General features: G+C 40.8%; 1 protein-coding gene across 1 annotated transcript; it reads right to left on the bottom strand.

Annotated features, from left to right (window-relative positions):
- Positions 1-2,059: 2,059 nt before the first annotated feature.
- Positions 2,060-14,735, bottom strand: LOC124137576. The gene is made up of 2 exons (XM_046503939.2): positions 14,502-14,735; positions 2,060-9,850 (listed from the first exon to the last, which is right to left on the bottom strand). Exon 2 carries the CDS (start codon positions 9,848-9,850, stop codon positions 6,251-6,253), a length of 3,600 nt encoding a protein of 1,199 aa, XP_046359895.2. The 5' UTR covers positions 14,502-14,735; the 3' UTR covers positions 2,060-6,250.
- Positions 14,736-15,513: the final 778 nt, after the last annotated feature.

Genomic DNA, 15,513 nt, shown 5'->3' with positions numbered 1-15,513 from the left:
CAGCAAGCCATGCTTGCCGCAAAAGGTGACCATGCTTCTTGTAAGTGGTGACTTATGGGATTGGTTGTCAGGCTTACTGACTTAGTTGATGCATGTCATTGAATCCCAATTGCATGGATCGGTGCTCATGATGTCAATCAGTGGATTGTCTGTTTCAGACTCAATTATTTACAGACCGCCGTCATATGGCTGGAATATTGCTGAGTGCGGCGTTAAACAACAAACATAAATTGATCAGTGGGGCAGGCTTGGTGACCGGATTGATTGCATGTCATTCTATCCCAATGGCATCAGACTATCACTGGTTTGTCTTGTCCAGACTCAATAATGTTTGCCTCCTGTGATAGAGTTAAAACTTTCCTGACTGGTGAAAACTTGTAATTATATCTACACAAAATAGTTGATGATTGGTATGAAATACAATGGGAGTGAGTGAGTGAGTGAGTTGAGTTTAACAACGCTTTTAACAGTATTCCAGTTATATCGTGGCGTGTCAGCTTAATGTGGGAGGAAAGCCCGAAGTGATGCAGGTCCCACACGTTTACCACTTCGGTGAAACCCACGAGCACGGGAAACATAATCGGGGCGAACTGGGATTCGAACCCCCAATCATAGGTTTCTGGTGTGCCAAAGGGACGCAACTCTGCACAGCGAATCGCGGCGCCTTAGACGACTGGGCCACCCGTGCCCCCCTGAAATACAATGGACATAATTTATCCATCAAGTATCACAACCGAAGACTGTAGTTTCTCAGCATGAGCTGCTTCACCCAATAGTTTGTACTTAATTCAGTCATGTCACTGCATGTTGGGTTAACTGAAGGAAGTTGTGATTTTAAGGACATTGTAGAGAGGTTTTGGCCGGAGTGAAAGGTATGATTTTAATGACATTGCAGAGAGGTAGATGCAGCCAGAATACATTTCCTCCTGTAATATGCAGCAACCAGCCGACTTGTCTTGCATCAAAACACGGGGCTGTGTACTCGCGGGCAGATGACAACGGAGTGCGCTGATCACTGTGTCGGATTAATGAGACTGATTAATGAGTGATTTCGGTAACGGGTCTAAATAGCACTGATTTAATCGGTTCCCATCATTAGTGTCGGATAAAGCCGATTGTCAGATTAACGAGACTTGTCTGTACTTCAGTGAAGCACTACCATGGCCTGGTGCTTTCATCCTTGTCAGTTGAATGTGAATCAAAGAGCAAAGGGAAACAACTCTGCACGGCTAGATGTAACCTTTGGAATACTGATCCAACAAAGTACGTCCTTGCAAACTGACACCAAAAGTTCAATGCTTTCTAGGAGTTTGTATTTTAACTGCCTAGCCTCACCCCTTGTCCAAAAAGGGTGTATCCATGCTTGTTATAATGAACAAATTCCATATCAATCCACTTTGCAAAATCTACTTATTGAATATGATGATATTTAAAATAATTTGCATCCCATACCTAGTTTGTTGTTTAGTACAGCACTCAGCAATATTCCAGCTATATGACAGTGGTCTGTAAATAATCGGATCTGAACCAGACAATCCAGTGATTGACACCATGAGCATCAATCTACACAATTGGGATATGACGCACACCTAGTATTACACCTATTACTGAAATACAAAAATAGTTTATGCAAATAAATGTGGATATAATAACAGTTATAGAATTACAAACCTCAAGTTTAGTAATCGGATTCGAATTAGCATGGTACTTCCCTTTATAAAAAGGTTTCTAACCACCACAAATATCACGTTTTCGTGTCACATTAAACTGTATCACATTGCAAACAGTACTCATTGTCGTTTGTATCTCATTATCACAGGGTACTACATGGGGCTGATAAATTAATTTGTAATGGGCATGTTTCACTTTTATTCAAAGAATTTTGATCATGATTTTGTGATTAATTATTATCAAATAACAAAATCATTCCATTAGCATGATTCGTGATGTTGATGTTCTAGCGGGTTCAGGCGTGCTTACAAGAATATTAAAACCTTATTTGAAAGTTGTGTTGACTAAGAAGTAATTAGGAGACTAATAAAAAGGAAAGAAAACGGAATTAAGGTTTTTCTATTTTCATTTCACGATCATCAACTTCTTAACAACTGTTCAAACTTCACATTGTTACAAATTCCCAAAGCAAATGTCATTTGATGAACAAGGAATGTAATTTTAAGTCAACATTGCAATTTATTCAATTGACTAGGATCTTTAACATTCCTCTTGGAGGCATCCTGTTCAAAATAGTTGTACAAATAAATTGACAAGATTACATAAATTATGACACAAGAATCGACAATGAAAACATCTTAAAAGTCTAGTCCTAGGAACAAATGACGGATGACCAAGTACAATTTCTACCCTACTTGTATACACTTGTAATAAGTTGGAATAAATATCTAAAATATATGTGTTCAATGACACAGATGCAACAACTTCCATGACTCAAGGTATGGATTCAGAAAGAAATGTCTGTCCGAAGACAACAACATCCTGTACTTCTCCAGGTTAAACATAATGAGAGACAAGAATATCTAGTTTCAATTTCTCTCATTTCAACTTATTAACCATAGCTACTTTTACATGATGGATACTTTTCAAACAATGCATAGTTCTGACCCGAAGATATTCAATAAACCAGAGCGCTGCTCTCCTTCACTGCAGAATAGCATGTCACTAGGGAAACACCACCCTGGCCCCCAAGCTGACGGTATCCACGGCCTTAACAGCCACGTGTTGTGATAGACTGAGAATGTAGCCATTATATAGCCCATTATTCAATCTGATGTACTTTAAAAATAAATGGGACAAAATAAAAGTTTTCATTTTTAGTCCTCTGGACAAACCAATAGAGCATTGTGATTGTGATTGTGAATGGAACTGATGACAGTCCAACATTTGGTTTATGATAGAAATCACATTTTGTGATCAAGGTTTCAGATATATTTATGTTACATATTAATCTTATTTACATATCTGATCATGAACACCTGTACATGGTATATATACATACAAACATGTCTGTAGTTACAGTTCCCGATGCATACGTGGCAGGAAATCCAGCTACTTTAAGAATGGTGTTCCTGTCTTCATTTGCATAATTAAGCTTTAACTAATCATAAATATCTGTCATCCACATACCCAAACAGGCAAAATCCAACACCACCTAACAGGGTATTAATCCTGAAAATGATCAGTCGTCACGCTTTGTCAATCAGATTTTTGGTTTGTTGTTTAACGCCCCACTCAGCAATATATAGCTATATGACGGCAGTCTGTAAAAAATCGAGTCTGGACCCGACAATCCAGTGATTGGCATGAGCATCGATGTCATGCATCAACCAAGTCAGCGAGCCCGACCACCCGATCCTATCAGTCGCCTCTTACGACAAACATAGTCACCTTTTACGGCAAGCATGGGTTGCTGAAGGTCAATCAGAAAGCAAAAGGGGTGTCACAATTTATTGTAGTTACCAAGAGTATATATCAGCTAGTTCTTCTTACAACATATAGCAAAACCCTAAAAATGGCAAATTTCTTCTAGTCCTTATGATTCCTTAACAATAACTATTGGGCAGTTGGGCAAGGACTATAGACCTGTATATGCATTATTTTGGCTCCAGTTCAACACACACATTGAAGGTAAGAAACATAACAATTCAAGGCTACCACAGTGGCAGTTATACAAGGGTTAGAGAAAGAAAAGAGTAAAACTGCACCTGTGCACACATCTTCCCGAGGCAAGGGAGTTAACTGTAAAAGTCAAATTTCCACCCTTGCCAAACTAGGCTGCATTTATGGAGTTTCATTTCGGCTCGACTAATGAATGAATGCATGAATGCATAGCCCTATCAGAATTGTGCTATGTTATCGACATCCGGTTTGTAATTGCCGTGCAGATTTTGGTCATTTACAGGATTTGCAAAGTATGTGTACTGCCAACTCGGTGTCAACAGATATTTTCCAAATCTTCTCATGTTTCTATTCAAGGTGTTCACATGATTGGATTGACTTCACGAAGAAAGACCCTTAATATTACAAAAACGAATTGAAGCAAATACAAATGATATGATGAGAGTTGGAATCTGATTGGTCAAAAGGAGGGACATAGAAGGGGGATAACTTGTAATAGCCACTGGTGGCGCTACGATCAAGCCCAGAAATTCCAGCCCAGTTTGGCAAGAGTGGAAACTGGACTATTACAGTTAGGTAACTTGCTTGCCTTGCGAAGTTGCTGTGCACAAGTTACTTTCAATGTTTAGTCAGTTATTGTAATTTTGTAAGGTCTGGTTCAATATCAACATTTATAGAAGAACTGTCTGAAATCGAAACATCTAATATTGAAGTTTAGACAATAACGCCATGGTGAAAAATATCATGATACACATGTAATTGCTTGTTAAGAATGCTGATGCATATTGTACCATGAGGTAATTATTACAATGTGTATTTAACCAGGTAAGTATGATACATCATATTGCATGGAAAATAGAATGGCATTGCGTGGTACATGTGTGTGCTTGCTGTGACACCCCTTATATTACAGAACATGATATACTGATGGCAACAAGGAAACACATAATGATACAGAAGTGTCAAGTTTTATACTGTGCATTCAAGAACAAAATCTGATGCCAGTTCAATAAAACAGAACTATTTGTAGCTGGTGTTTTCAAGTGCTGTTGTAGCTGTTTCCACAAGCCAAGGGTACTCAAGAATCTCACTAGTGTCTTTTGATATCAAATATCTCAACAATCATCAAGATAAGTTTAAAACTCGGAGGCCTGCCAAGGAGTTTTAAACTTATGATGAGACAAAGGTGAAATTCCATTTATTGTCCAAAAACCATCCTTCCAACTTTTTCAGTTTGTAAACAATAACCAGTGTCTCAAGTGCAAGCAGTACAGCTAACCAGCTTTAGTGTCAAGGTGATAAGTCATGTTATTTGCTCTTGACAATGGACCACAAAGCATTGTGACGCAACCCCACTGTAGCTATAAAATATCTCCTGTGGAAGCCAGTTTTAAATATTTAAAAAAACCTCTTTTTCAGCACTTGCCAAAATAAATATTTCATTGATTCAATAATGAACTAATCTGACAGTTTTCTTTTGTCAAGTGCCTCATATTTTCCCTGATTTGTACACATGGATGACAAACGTTTTACATGTTGATATATGAACCACATTTAAAAAATGTAGGGGCATTCTCATATTGTAAATCAAGCACAAACATGCAAGACACAACAAGAACACCTCTCTAGTTTCTTCTTAAATGGCAAAAAAAAAAAAAAACTCAAGCTTCTGGTTACTTCCTTGAATATAAGTGTGAGTGTTGGTGTTATACAGTACCCAGTAGAACCTGCCACGTCAGCTAAACATGGGAGGAAAGTCCACAGTGTCCCAAGGCAGTAAACATTTACTTCAGTGAAACCAAAGACTTTCCTGCCTGCTCATTGTGTCCAACCAACAACCAACCACGGAGGGGAACAACTCGGTACAAATACTGTACTTGCCCAAAGGATGCTGGGCAGATTCCTGTGGGCAAGTGGTTCATGCTTTCCCTGCACAAGTTGACATCAGATGTGTTCCTGATTTGTGTTATCATTATTTGACTTCTAAAACTGCCCCTTAAAGACATGGAAACATATTGCCTTATGTCCATTTGAAATCTCAAAGAAAAAAGCTCATTTTCCCACCACACCCTAAACATGTCTGGATCAAATGTATGAATTACGTCTGCTCATCACAAAAGTTTCGAAATTCATCACAAACAAACATTAGCAAATTGAAGTAGTTTCCATCCATCCTGGTAATGACATACATCATATATTCCTATAGAATGGGTAATCAGGAAAAAAATATCTAAAAAGTGTTGAAACAGTTTCAATCTACCAAAACATTACTTCTTTCCAATATTGTATTATGCAGATCTTCCATGTTGTCGTCATAAGGCAGCAGTTTAATCAAATCGCAAGTAATAATCTGTATGGCATTCTTGATCCCACATTCAAACAAATAAGTACATGTAATGTTGAAAAAACAAGTAACAGGATGCTAAACAGACAGAGGTAAATGCGTTTGTCTGTCTGCAAAGGTACAATTGTTTGACCAGTTCAAAAACATTTGATTTTTCTCCATTTCAAGAATACACGAACCGTCACATTACCACCAACACAAAACTTGGTAGTTTTAAATATGTGTACGTTTGTACACTGGTCTCATTGTCTTGGTGAGCCTTGCTCATGGACATCAGTCCTTACTCTCCTCCCCTTTTCCCTTATCACTTTCCTTGTCCTTGCTTGTACTCGCACTTTCCTTGTCGTCACTTTTGCTTGCTTCTGTTTTAACGTCAGATGTCACAGTACTTTCCCCTTTCTCTGGCGATTTACTTTCCTTCTTGTCAGATGCAGATTCACTTTTCACCTTTTCTGTTGACGATTTTTTATCTACTTCAGATGTGATTTTACTCTCACTGGAACTGTTCATGTTTGGGCTTTTCTTACCTTCACCTATATCAACTTTGTTACCTGCAGACTCCCTTTTCTTATCTGCATTTTCCTCCTTCTCATCATCATCACTAAGCATCACAACTTCCTGAACCTGTACTGCTTTCCTGGCAGCACTTTTGTATTTCTTTGTCCTAACAGTTGACACAGCTGTAGCCTTCTCCCCTTTGTCTGTCTTCATCCTCTTGGTCGCAGGCTCGTCATCATCAGACAGTTCAATGGTTTCTGCGGTCATCTTTTGCGGTTTGGCAACGATGGGGTTCTTGATAAACTTTGCTGTTATCTTTGGATCTAACCTTTTTAACTTGATGGACAGCTTGCGAAGATGCTTATCTCGAATGTGTTTAACATGGTAGGCCGGATGGAAACCCTTCTCTTTGCAAATCTCGCAGTTTCGCAGGCCAGATGGAGACTCCAGGCATGTGTGCCGCAGCAGAGACTCTTTGTCTGCTACGACCATGCCACACTTCATACAGGTGTGGTGGACTCGCATGCAGTGCCGGGTCAAGTCAACATTGCGGCCAAAGTTGAGATTACACAGCACACATACACTTCCTTTGACCAGCTGGTTATCATTCTTGCCACTCTTTGGAGTCGTCTTGGGGTTGGTAGGCCTTGGCTTTGCTTGTGGTGGGGTATGGGCCGATGCATCAGGCTGCGAGCCAGACTTGACTACGACCCCATGCACTGCTGCCATATGGCTCTCCACAACACTCTTGTTGCTGCATTTGGTCCCACAGAAAATACATTTGCACTCTCTTAGGAAGTTCACAAAGGCTTTATTGTGCACAATCTTCATATGCATTAGTATGTTGGGTACTCTATGCAGACAGACGATGCATTTGCCAGCAACCCCTCCAGACGAATCTTCTTTGTGGACATCCAGATGTTTTTGCAGACCTTGTGCTGTCCAGAAACGGGCGAAGCATGTGGCACAATACAGTGGGGGGTGGACACGGTCAAACACACCATGTGGCATGTCAATCCGGTGAGCATAGAAGAAGTGGATTCTCAAAGCCGTCCGATCCTTCACATAGCCACCGCAGATCTCACAAACTTCAAAGCCAGAGTTTGGTTTGGATGCAGAAGAACCCTTGTCCAGGACATGGGTATTCATGCTGATGATGTTGTTAATCTTGGTAGAAACATTGGTGTTTGGGGGTCTGATGTATGTTACATTCGTTTTACCTTTCACTGCAAATTGCTGGGCATTTTGACCCCTGAACAAGTTCACATTTGGAGCGCCCGTTCCTCGAGCCTGGAACGCTGTCCGAGACTGTCCTTGTCCAAGTTTGGCCAGCAGAGCTGGATTCTTGAAGGCCTGAGTGTTGACCATGGGACCCTTGTTCATCTGACCGTATGGAATGGTCTTAACCACTTGGTTGCCGCTTTGTATCACCTGACCCTTTGGCATGATTGGTGTGACAGCTCTCTGTTGCTGCTGCTGCTGTTGTTGCTGCTGTTGCTGCTGCTGTAGGCGGTTCATGTTCATCAGCATTGGGTTCTTGTAGAATGTTTTCTCCAGGCAATAATTAATCTCAGGGCCAGGCATCCATGAAGGGTGGAGATTCAAATTCAGTTTGAAAGTCTTGATACATCTAAACTTGTGTTGTGTAAGCTTGTTTCGCAAGTTGTTTTCATATGGACAGAGATTGCACTCCCAGAAAGGTGGTTTCTCTACGAATCGAGCCTTCGTACTATGTTCAGCCTCCATGTGGAAGGTGAAGGCCGAGCTGTTGCGGGTTTCAAAATCACACCAAGCACAGCGTAAGTCGTTCTCTGTCATGTGTGGATGTTGCTTGTGCCAGAACATCACATTTTCAGATTCTGTCTGAAATCCACACTTGCACTTCTTTGACAAAGATAGTTTCACAGGTCCAACCTTTTCTCTAAGTTCTACATGAACTGATTTCAATTTATGGAAATCTTGCTTCTCTTTGTCAGTCAGCTTACCTTGGTTGCTCCTTCTATTCTGAATTCTTACCAAGTCACTGTAAACTGACTCCTTCACAAGATCTTGTCCAAAATCTCGTAGAAACTTTGCAACAGAGCCTAGCTCGGAATCAGCTTTCAGCTTAAAGTTCTTGGGTCTGTGATAGATACCTTGTTTCAGTTCCCACTTGACAAGCTCAATCATCTCGAAGCTATTACTGGGCGGACGAAGATCAACCTTATCGACCTTGCTCAACTGTTTGGAAGAAGTCACTGACGTCACAGCGCCTGACTTCTTAGAATTTGTGACCCCAACAATGGATATCCCTGGGGTGGTTTTAATGCTGCCTTTCTGTGCTGCAGTGGTGAGCATGGTGGACATGACAGCAGACGCAGACCCGGCCTGTAGCTGTGGGTATAGCACCACCCCTGCTGAGTTTAGAGTCAGACCCTGAAAGGATGTTTGTGGCTGGGACAGGATAACTGATCCACCACTTTGTGTAAGGATGGCATTTTGTACAGAGGGGATCACCATCCGAACAGTTGTCTGCTGATTGGGTAGTATACTGGCTCCAAGGAGGGACAGGGGCTGGCCGACATTGTAAGCAAGGGGCACTACCTGAGAGGCAGGTTTGAGAGCAGCTGCGGGAACACTTACGGACCTCTCAGTGGCCACCTTAGGTGGCTCTTCCTTCTTAGACTTCTTTTCAACGATCATGTCTTTGTAATCATCATCATCAGATGTTTCAGCTTCTTTGTAACCATTGGAAACAGATTTCCTTTTTCGTAGATTCTTAGGGGGAGAAGCTTCTGTTCCAGCTTTTTCAGTAGCTTCTGCAGTGGTCCCTTTACCAGAATCTTTACTGTCGCCTTTCTTTTCTTCTTCACCCTTAACAGCATCTGATTTCTCTTTCACAGGTTCAGCTTTGTTATCTCCCTTGGCCTCCCCTCCTTTATCAGTTATATCTCCATCTTCAGCAATAACTTCCACTTTATCCCCTTCTGTATCGGCTTTCTTCCCACTGTCGCCATCTGACACGATCTCCAAATCTGGATCGGGCTTTTTCACTTCATCTTTCACATCAGCACCACTCTCAGCATTGCTTTCATCCATCACAGTGGCACCATTTTGTGAGCCACTGTCACCTCCAGCAGCTGGTATCTTTTGGTCGCCACTGACGCCAGTCTTCTCAGTGTCATTGACGTTCTCACTATCAGCCTTCTCCAGTTTTTTAGCTTCAGATTTGGCAGCACTGCCTACCACTTCCATGTCACCTTCCTGGGAGTTGCCAGTGATCACGTCATCACCTGCCGTCTTCACACCTTTCTTGACCTGGACAGGATCGCAGTTTTCCACGTCCCCATTCTGGACAGGATTTTCAACCTTTGTCTCATCTTTGGCAGCATCCATCTGTAACACAAGTCATTCATTAGCTAAACACAATGTTATGGATGACATATTTTATCACTGTAAGAACTCTTCAACTGATCATTTCAGTGAGTTGTGTTTAATGCCACTTGAACAGAATTCCAGTCATATTTTGGCATGTCAATTTAATGTTGGGGGGGAAAGCCTGAAGTGATGCAGGTCTCAGACGTTTACCACTTTGGTGAAACCCACGAGAACAGGTATGGTGCTGACAAACCTAGAAACATAATCGGAGCGAACCAGGATTCGAACCCACAACCATGGCTTTCTGGCGTGCCCAAGGAACATAACTCTGCACAGTGAAAATAACTGGGCCACCTTTGCCCCGCCCCCGTATTATTTCAGATGAGAACTAAGCTTGAATACTGGCTGATCAGGTAGGTGATGACCTCTCAAGAAAAAAATATAGGACTAGTGGACCGACACTCAATCCACACATAAAAAGCTGTTTTCATTGAGGGTTAATGAGGTCACAAAAGACTTTGCATCAGGCAACCCACAAGACCATGCAAAATAGCTGACTGAAAAAATGATTCAATTTCTTTTTATATACACTCCCACATCACTCAGAATATGCAAAATTGCCTTTCAAATGGATATTAGGTATTAAAGACTATGTGTTGTAAGAAAAATATTCAATTTGTAACCTTTGAATTGAGTAAGGTTTAACTTAAAGTTAGTAATTATGGTTTGAGCCCAATCAAAATGCAGAATAATATACAATAGTGAGAATATTGATCTGTATGAGTGTACAATGCCCAATAGTGAACCAGAGCACACAAGTAAAAGCAGGTGATACCCTCCATTTCAGTGGTGCCACAAACATGCATTGAGAGGTGACAATAAGGGGAGATAATATAGGTGTTCTTAATTATTTCCCCTTGCACATGAACAGCTCCTCAGGAAATACAAAGTCGGGAAACTCAGACTATCACTGACAAGTGAGTGAGTTCAGTTTAACACAGCTTTGAAAAGTATTCAAGTATTCGCGGCATGTCAGCTTAATGTGGAAGAAAAACCCGAAGTGATACAGGTCTCAGACGTTTACCACTTTGGTGAAACCCATGAGTATGGGTATGATTTCTGACAAACATAGAAACATAATCAGGGCAAACTGGGATTTGAACCCACAATCACAGGTTTCGGTAATGATCAGGGGAAGCAACTCCACACAGCGAATTTGCGTCGCCTTTAACAACTGGCTACTCATGCTTACCCCCACCCCACCCACCCCGAGACGAGTTTGCTATACTGGTATCAGTATTATTACATGATCCTTGTATGAAGAAGGGATAGTCCCACGCCACTACTTTACAAGGTCATGTTTTTCACACAAGAATAATATTTGTAATTAACACCTCCGACCTATCATGATCCCTCCTCTGGAATTCACACTCATAACAACTGACTACGGTTATATCAGCGTTAGAAAGTGGCACTAGTCCTTGCCAGACTGTCCAATAGTTAAGGTATCAGAAGGACTAGTAGAAATTTGCCGTTTTTAAGGGTTTTGCTGTATGTTATCATTATGAGGACTAGGGGACTAAAACTGTCAGTTTCCATCGCTGTATATAGTGTTTGTAATTATGGGGGAATCCTGGAATCCATGTAAGGACTCCCTAAATCGTAATTTGCAAAATGAGGGTTATGACAAAAGACACCTTGGCTTTCATGCTTAATTTTCAACAGTCATATTTGTGCCAGTTCTGCGTTACCTATAACCATATTGATGACACTTCTGGATAACAATATTCACACATTATTTGAAATTTAATTTACATGATGCTATTCAGCTGTATGCAAGCTAGCAATCTTAGTATATCACATATCCCATCTCCTATTAATGTTAATACAAATCAAACAGCTGGTCTAGGTTCTCTGTAGTCATACTCTTGTCTCGACTCCATATAAATTATCTTATCAGCATGATTTTACTGACCATCCTGCAATGCACATGTCACTGTGTGTGTGTGTCTGGACTAAAGTTGGTTTTATAGTGCTAGCCCACTGAGATACCATGCTCCAGCTTAACAAGAATATCCCACTCTGACACAGTGTATGTCTTATCCCCTAATAACAAGCACCAGGCATGTACACAAACTGTACAAACTTAACATTTTTAGTCTTCAAGCCCTTATAGGGATAACACATAGCAAAACCCTCTAAATTGGCAAATTTTTACTAGTCCTTATGATAATCTAACAATTTGGCAGTTTGACAAGGACTATAAGACTAGTGCCAATCTCTTAACACTGCAACTGGCACCATCTTTAATTTAGTATAGTGCATCTTCCTGAGGCAAGGGCGTTAATTGACTATAAAAGTTCAGTTTCCACCCTTGGTGAACTAGGATGGAATTTCTAGGCTCAATCGTAGCCCCACTGGTGGCTATAACGAGTTATGTCCCTTCTATGTACCTCCTACTGACCAGTCAGATTCCATCTCTCATATCTCTTGCATTTGCTTCAGACAAAACAGCAGCGCCCAGTTAAGTTCTGCTCGATAGTAAAGATCTGTGTTGTAATAAAACAGGTCTTACCCCGCCAAGTGCATCACATCACACAAGCACCTTGATTAAAAACATGAAGGAATTTGTAAAATATCTGTCAACGCCCAGTTGGCGGTACACATGCTCTGCAAATCCTGCAGTCAACTTAAATCAGCACGCTGAATTCCATGTTGTTTATGAACCGGAAGTCTAGTTCAATACGCGATTTTGATTAGACTATGCATAGACTCGTTAGTCCAGCCAAAATGTAACTCCATAATTGCAGCCTAGTTCGGCAAGGGTGGAAACTGGACTTTAACAGTCAGTTAACTTCCATAACTCGGGAAGATGGGTATAACGTGGCCAGGGATCAAACCACAGATCTTCCATAATCTTACTATCCATTAGACCAGGGAGGAAGTTGTGACACTGGAAACTTATGAAACTCATTTTGCAATTTTTTTATTAATTCATGGATACAAATATGTCATGGTTAGCCCTCCCACTGCACCCTCAGTTCCAAATTCAATTTAGCACAGATAAATCCACAAAGGGATTTATCTTGACCTTCCAGAGGCCCACAGACAGCAGCAAGTGTCAGAAAGAACTCCAAACTTGGAACAATGAATTTCCCGGTTCTTGTTAATAATAAGACTTTATACTCAGTTTACATTATTGCATTGAACGCAATTATAAATACATCTGAATTAACGAAAATAATCATTAACAATCCAAAGCCTGAAAAAAGGAATTATTAAAATTATTCAAATTTAGTTCAGAATCCGAAATAAATCTCTGCTACAAATTACCTGGCTCTGTATTGATTACAAATGCATGTTTATCTCATATGATAATAACCATATGCTTTTTCAAGCAACTGGAATTGTCTTGGGTAAACCCACAGCTCAGCTGTCCAATCCCTCCCCACCTGACTGATCACTTGATTGTCAACCCCACCTGACTGATCAGTTGGTAACCCCACCCTCATTGTCAGAATAGATAACTCCCAATAGACATCAAATAGAATTACATAACTGAGATATGCTTTGGGGGAAAGACTTCAGCCGGTTTCCCCCCCTCCAAAAGTTATATATGTATGCATTGCCGCTCAATCCTTTCAATGATATATATATTTGAGGGGGGAATATAGGCGGAAGTTTTACCAAGGCTTGCCTCATGGCCACCAAAGTTTATGATGTCGGTATTATTTAATTATACTACCGATAGCCATACTAAAATACATTTCCCAGTTTCTATTTCATAAGAATAAAAACGTGACCAGTGTAAAACACGCTAATTTGATCAAATCTTGTTCCTGAGAGAGAATATACAAACAATATTTCTAGATGAAAATCCCCCATGAAATGTTGAGTTTTCTTTGATCAGTCATTGTTGCACGCAATCTTCAGCGGGAATGTTAAAAAAAAATCCGCTATCACTACATTACAAATACTATTATCAAAATACTAAAACAGTCAAAAAGGAAAAATCAATCAAGTTTTAAAAATTAGCATTAAACTTGAATATTAAGACTTTATGATAATCATATTCAATATTTCACATTCGTGTTAAATACTGTGGTGCCGCGAAAAATACCTAGATCTACCAACCTACACGAAATTCAAAAACTATATTTAACCGCAACATAAGAAGACAAACATGTGGCAATGATGATATGTTTAAATTAATCAGAATATAGTTGTTTCAAAATAATATGATTATCTTAGTCCAGCACATGTTCAATATCAGCGACCTGAATGAGTCTCGTCCGTGTGTGCACTTCCTTCTCGACTAGAAAACAATGCCCTAATTCACAAACCCGCAGAAACATTACTTCTAGTTGCTAATTGAACAATGCTTCCAAGACTAATCTTGATATTCTATTTCATTTGTATTTAATATTTGTTAAACTAATCACATAAACGACACGCCAAGTCGCGTTATTGTAGGGGCCGGCGGAAGACATTTCTCAACATGGCTCGGTTATCCGCCTTTCAGGGAAAAGGCGCGCGCCGCGAAGCTTTGCTGTGTTCATAGCTACCGCTGAATATGTGTTATATTACCCCAATCATATACATTGGGACTTCATAGAGCCTATTTATACACTTATTTCTAACAATTGGTCGGATATATGTGAATACTCACTTTTCAAGTCAGTGATGTGAGTGTGTAGGTGATTTTACAGCTCCGTACACCGATCCGCCATTCGGTTCAGGAATCAACCATGATACTCTCCCGCATTACGACAATCTATCATGGCGGCCAACTGGTCACGTGGTACAGTTCGCCCCACTAGCTACGTCATACCCGGCATGCATAATATGGTATTTCGACCAATCACGGTTCTTCTGTACCACCACGCAGACGCACACGTTTTGTTACCAAAAATAGCCTACAGTCGGGCAAAGTAAGATGGCCGCCATAACCCGGCCGTCCTCATTTACATATTCGTGACGTCACAAACCCGAGCCTATCAGCGTCAAACGTGTGGGTGAAGGCCAAAATGGCCGCCGTAGCCGTTTTCACGTTCCGCACACGCCAAAATCCACCTGGACGGCGCAATAAGGCGTATCTAATTGGTTTGACGTCAGACTGAAAGACGTAAACCAGAAATTCACGTCAACCTGCGAAGCCTCTATCATTTATTCAACAACGTATGGTAACGTTGCAGAAAAATATCCACGCGAAACGACGTCAAGGCAAATGAACGTCAACCAGTGTGTGCTGAGAGACTTAAATGTTATGAATTACGGTACGAATTTAACGTAAACCTCTTTCAAGCAGAGATACGGCTTTCGGGCGCGTAGTGGTTTATCGACGTAGTCTAATTTCTTTGTTCAGTGAATTTAATTGATATCAATAATCATCGTGCCACACATTAACACATTCAAACACTCCCGCCAGAGAACTTAGAACGGATACAACACTGCTGGTGAACTCAATAGACAGACCAGACAGAAGACATCACAGAGGCGGATTGTTCTAACATCCGTGCATGTGGTTCCTAACGCCTCACCTCGGTTGCCACGCTACTGCAAAAGTGCGTTGACGATGACATTGCAAGAAACCAAGAATAGATAGGGTCAAAATCACGTGCAAAGATTTCTCATGCCGACCTCTTTGGCTTGGAATTCTGAAACAGTTCCTCTGAGCTTGT

This window comes from Haliotis rufescens, unplaced genomic scaffold (assembly GCF_023055435.1).
Source record: "Haliotis rufescens isolate VD_foot unplaced genomic scaffold, xgHalRufe1.0.p SCAF_19, whole genome shotgun sequence".
Taxonomy (NCBI): domain Eukaryota; kingdom Metazoa; phylum Mollusca; class Gastropoda; order Lepetellida; family Haliotidae; genus Haliotis; species Haliotis rufescens.
The sequence above is the reverse complement of the archived record's forward strand: the minus strand, read 5'-3'. Positions and strand labels throughout refer to the sequence as shown.

Coding starts and splice junctions, on each gene's coding strand:
- LOC124137576 (XM_046503939.2), bottom strand. CDS start 9,850: ATGGATGCTGCCAAAGATGAGACAAAGGTTGAAAATCCTGTCCAGAAT.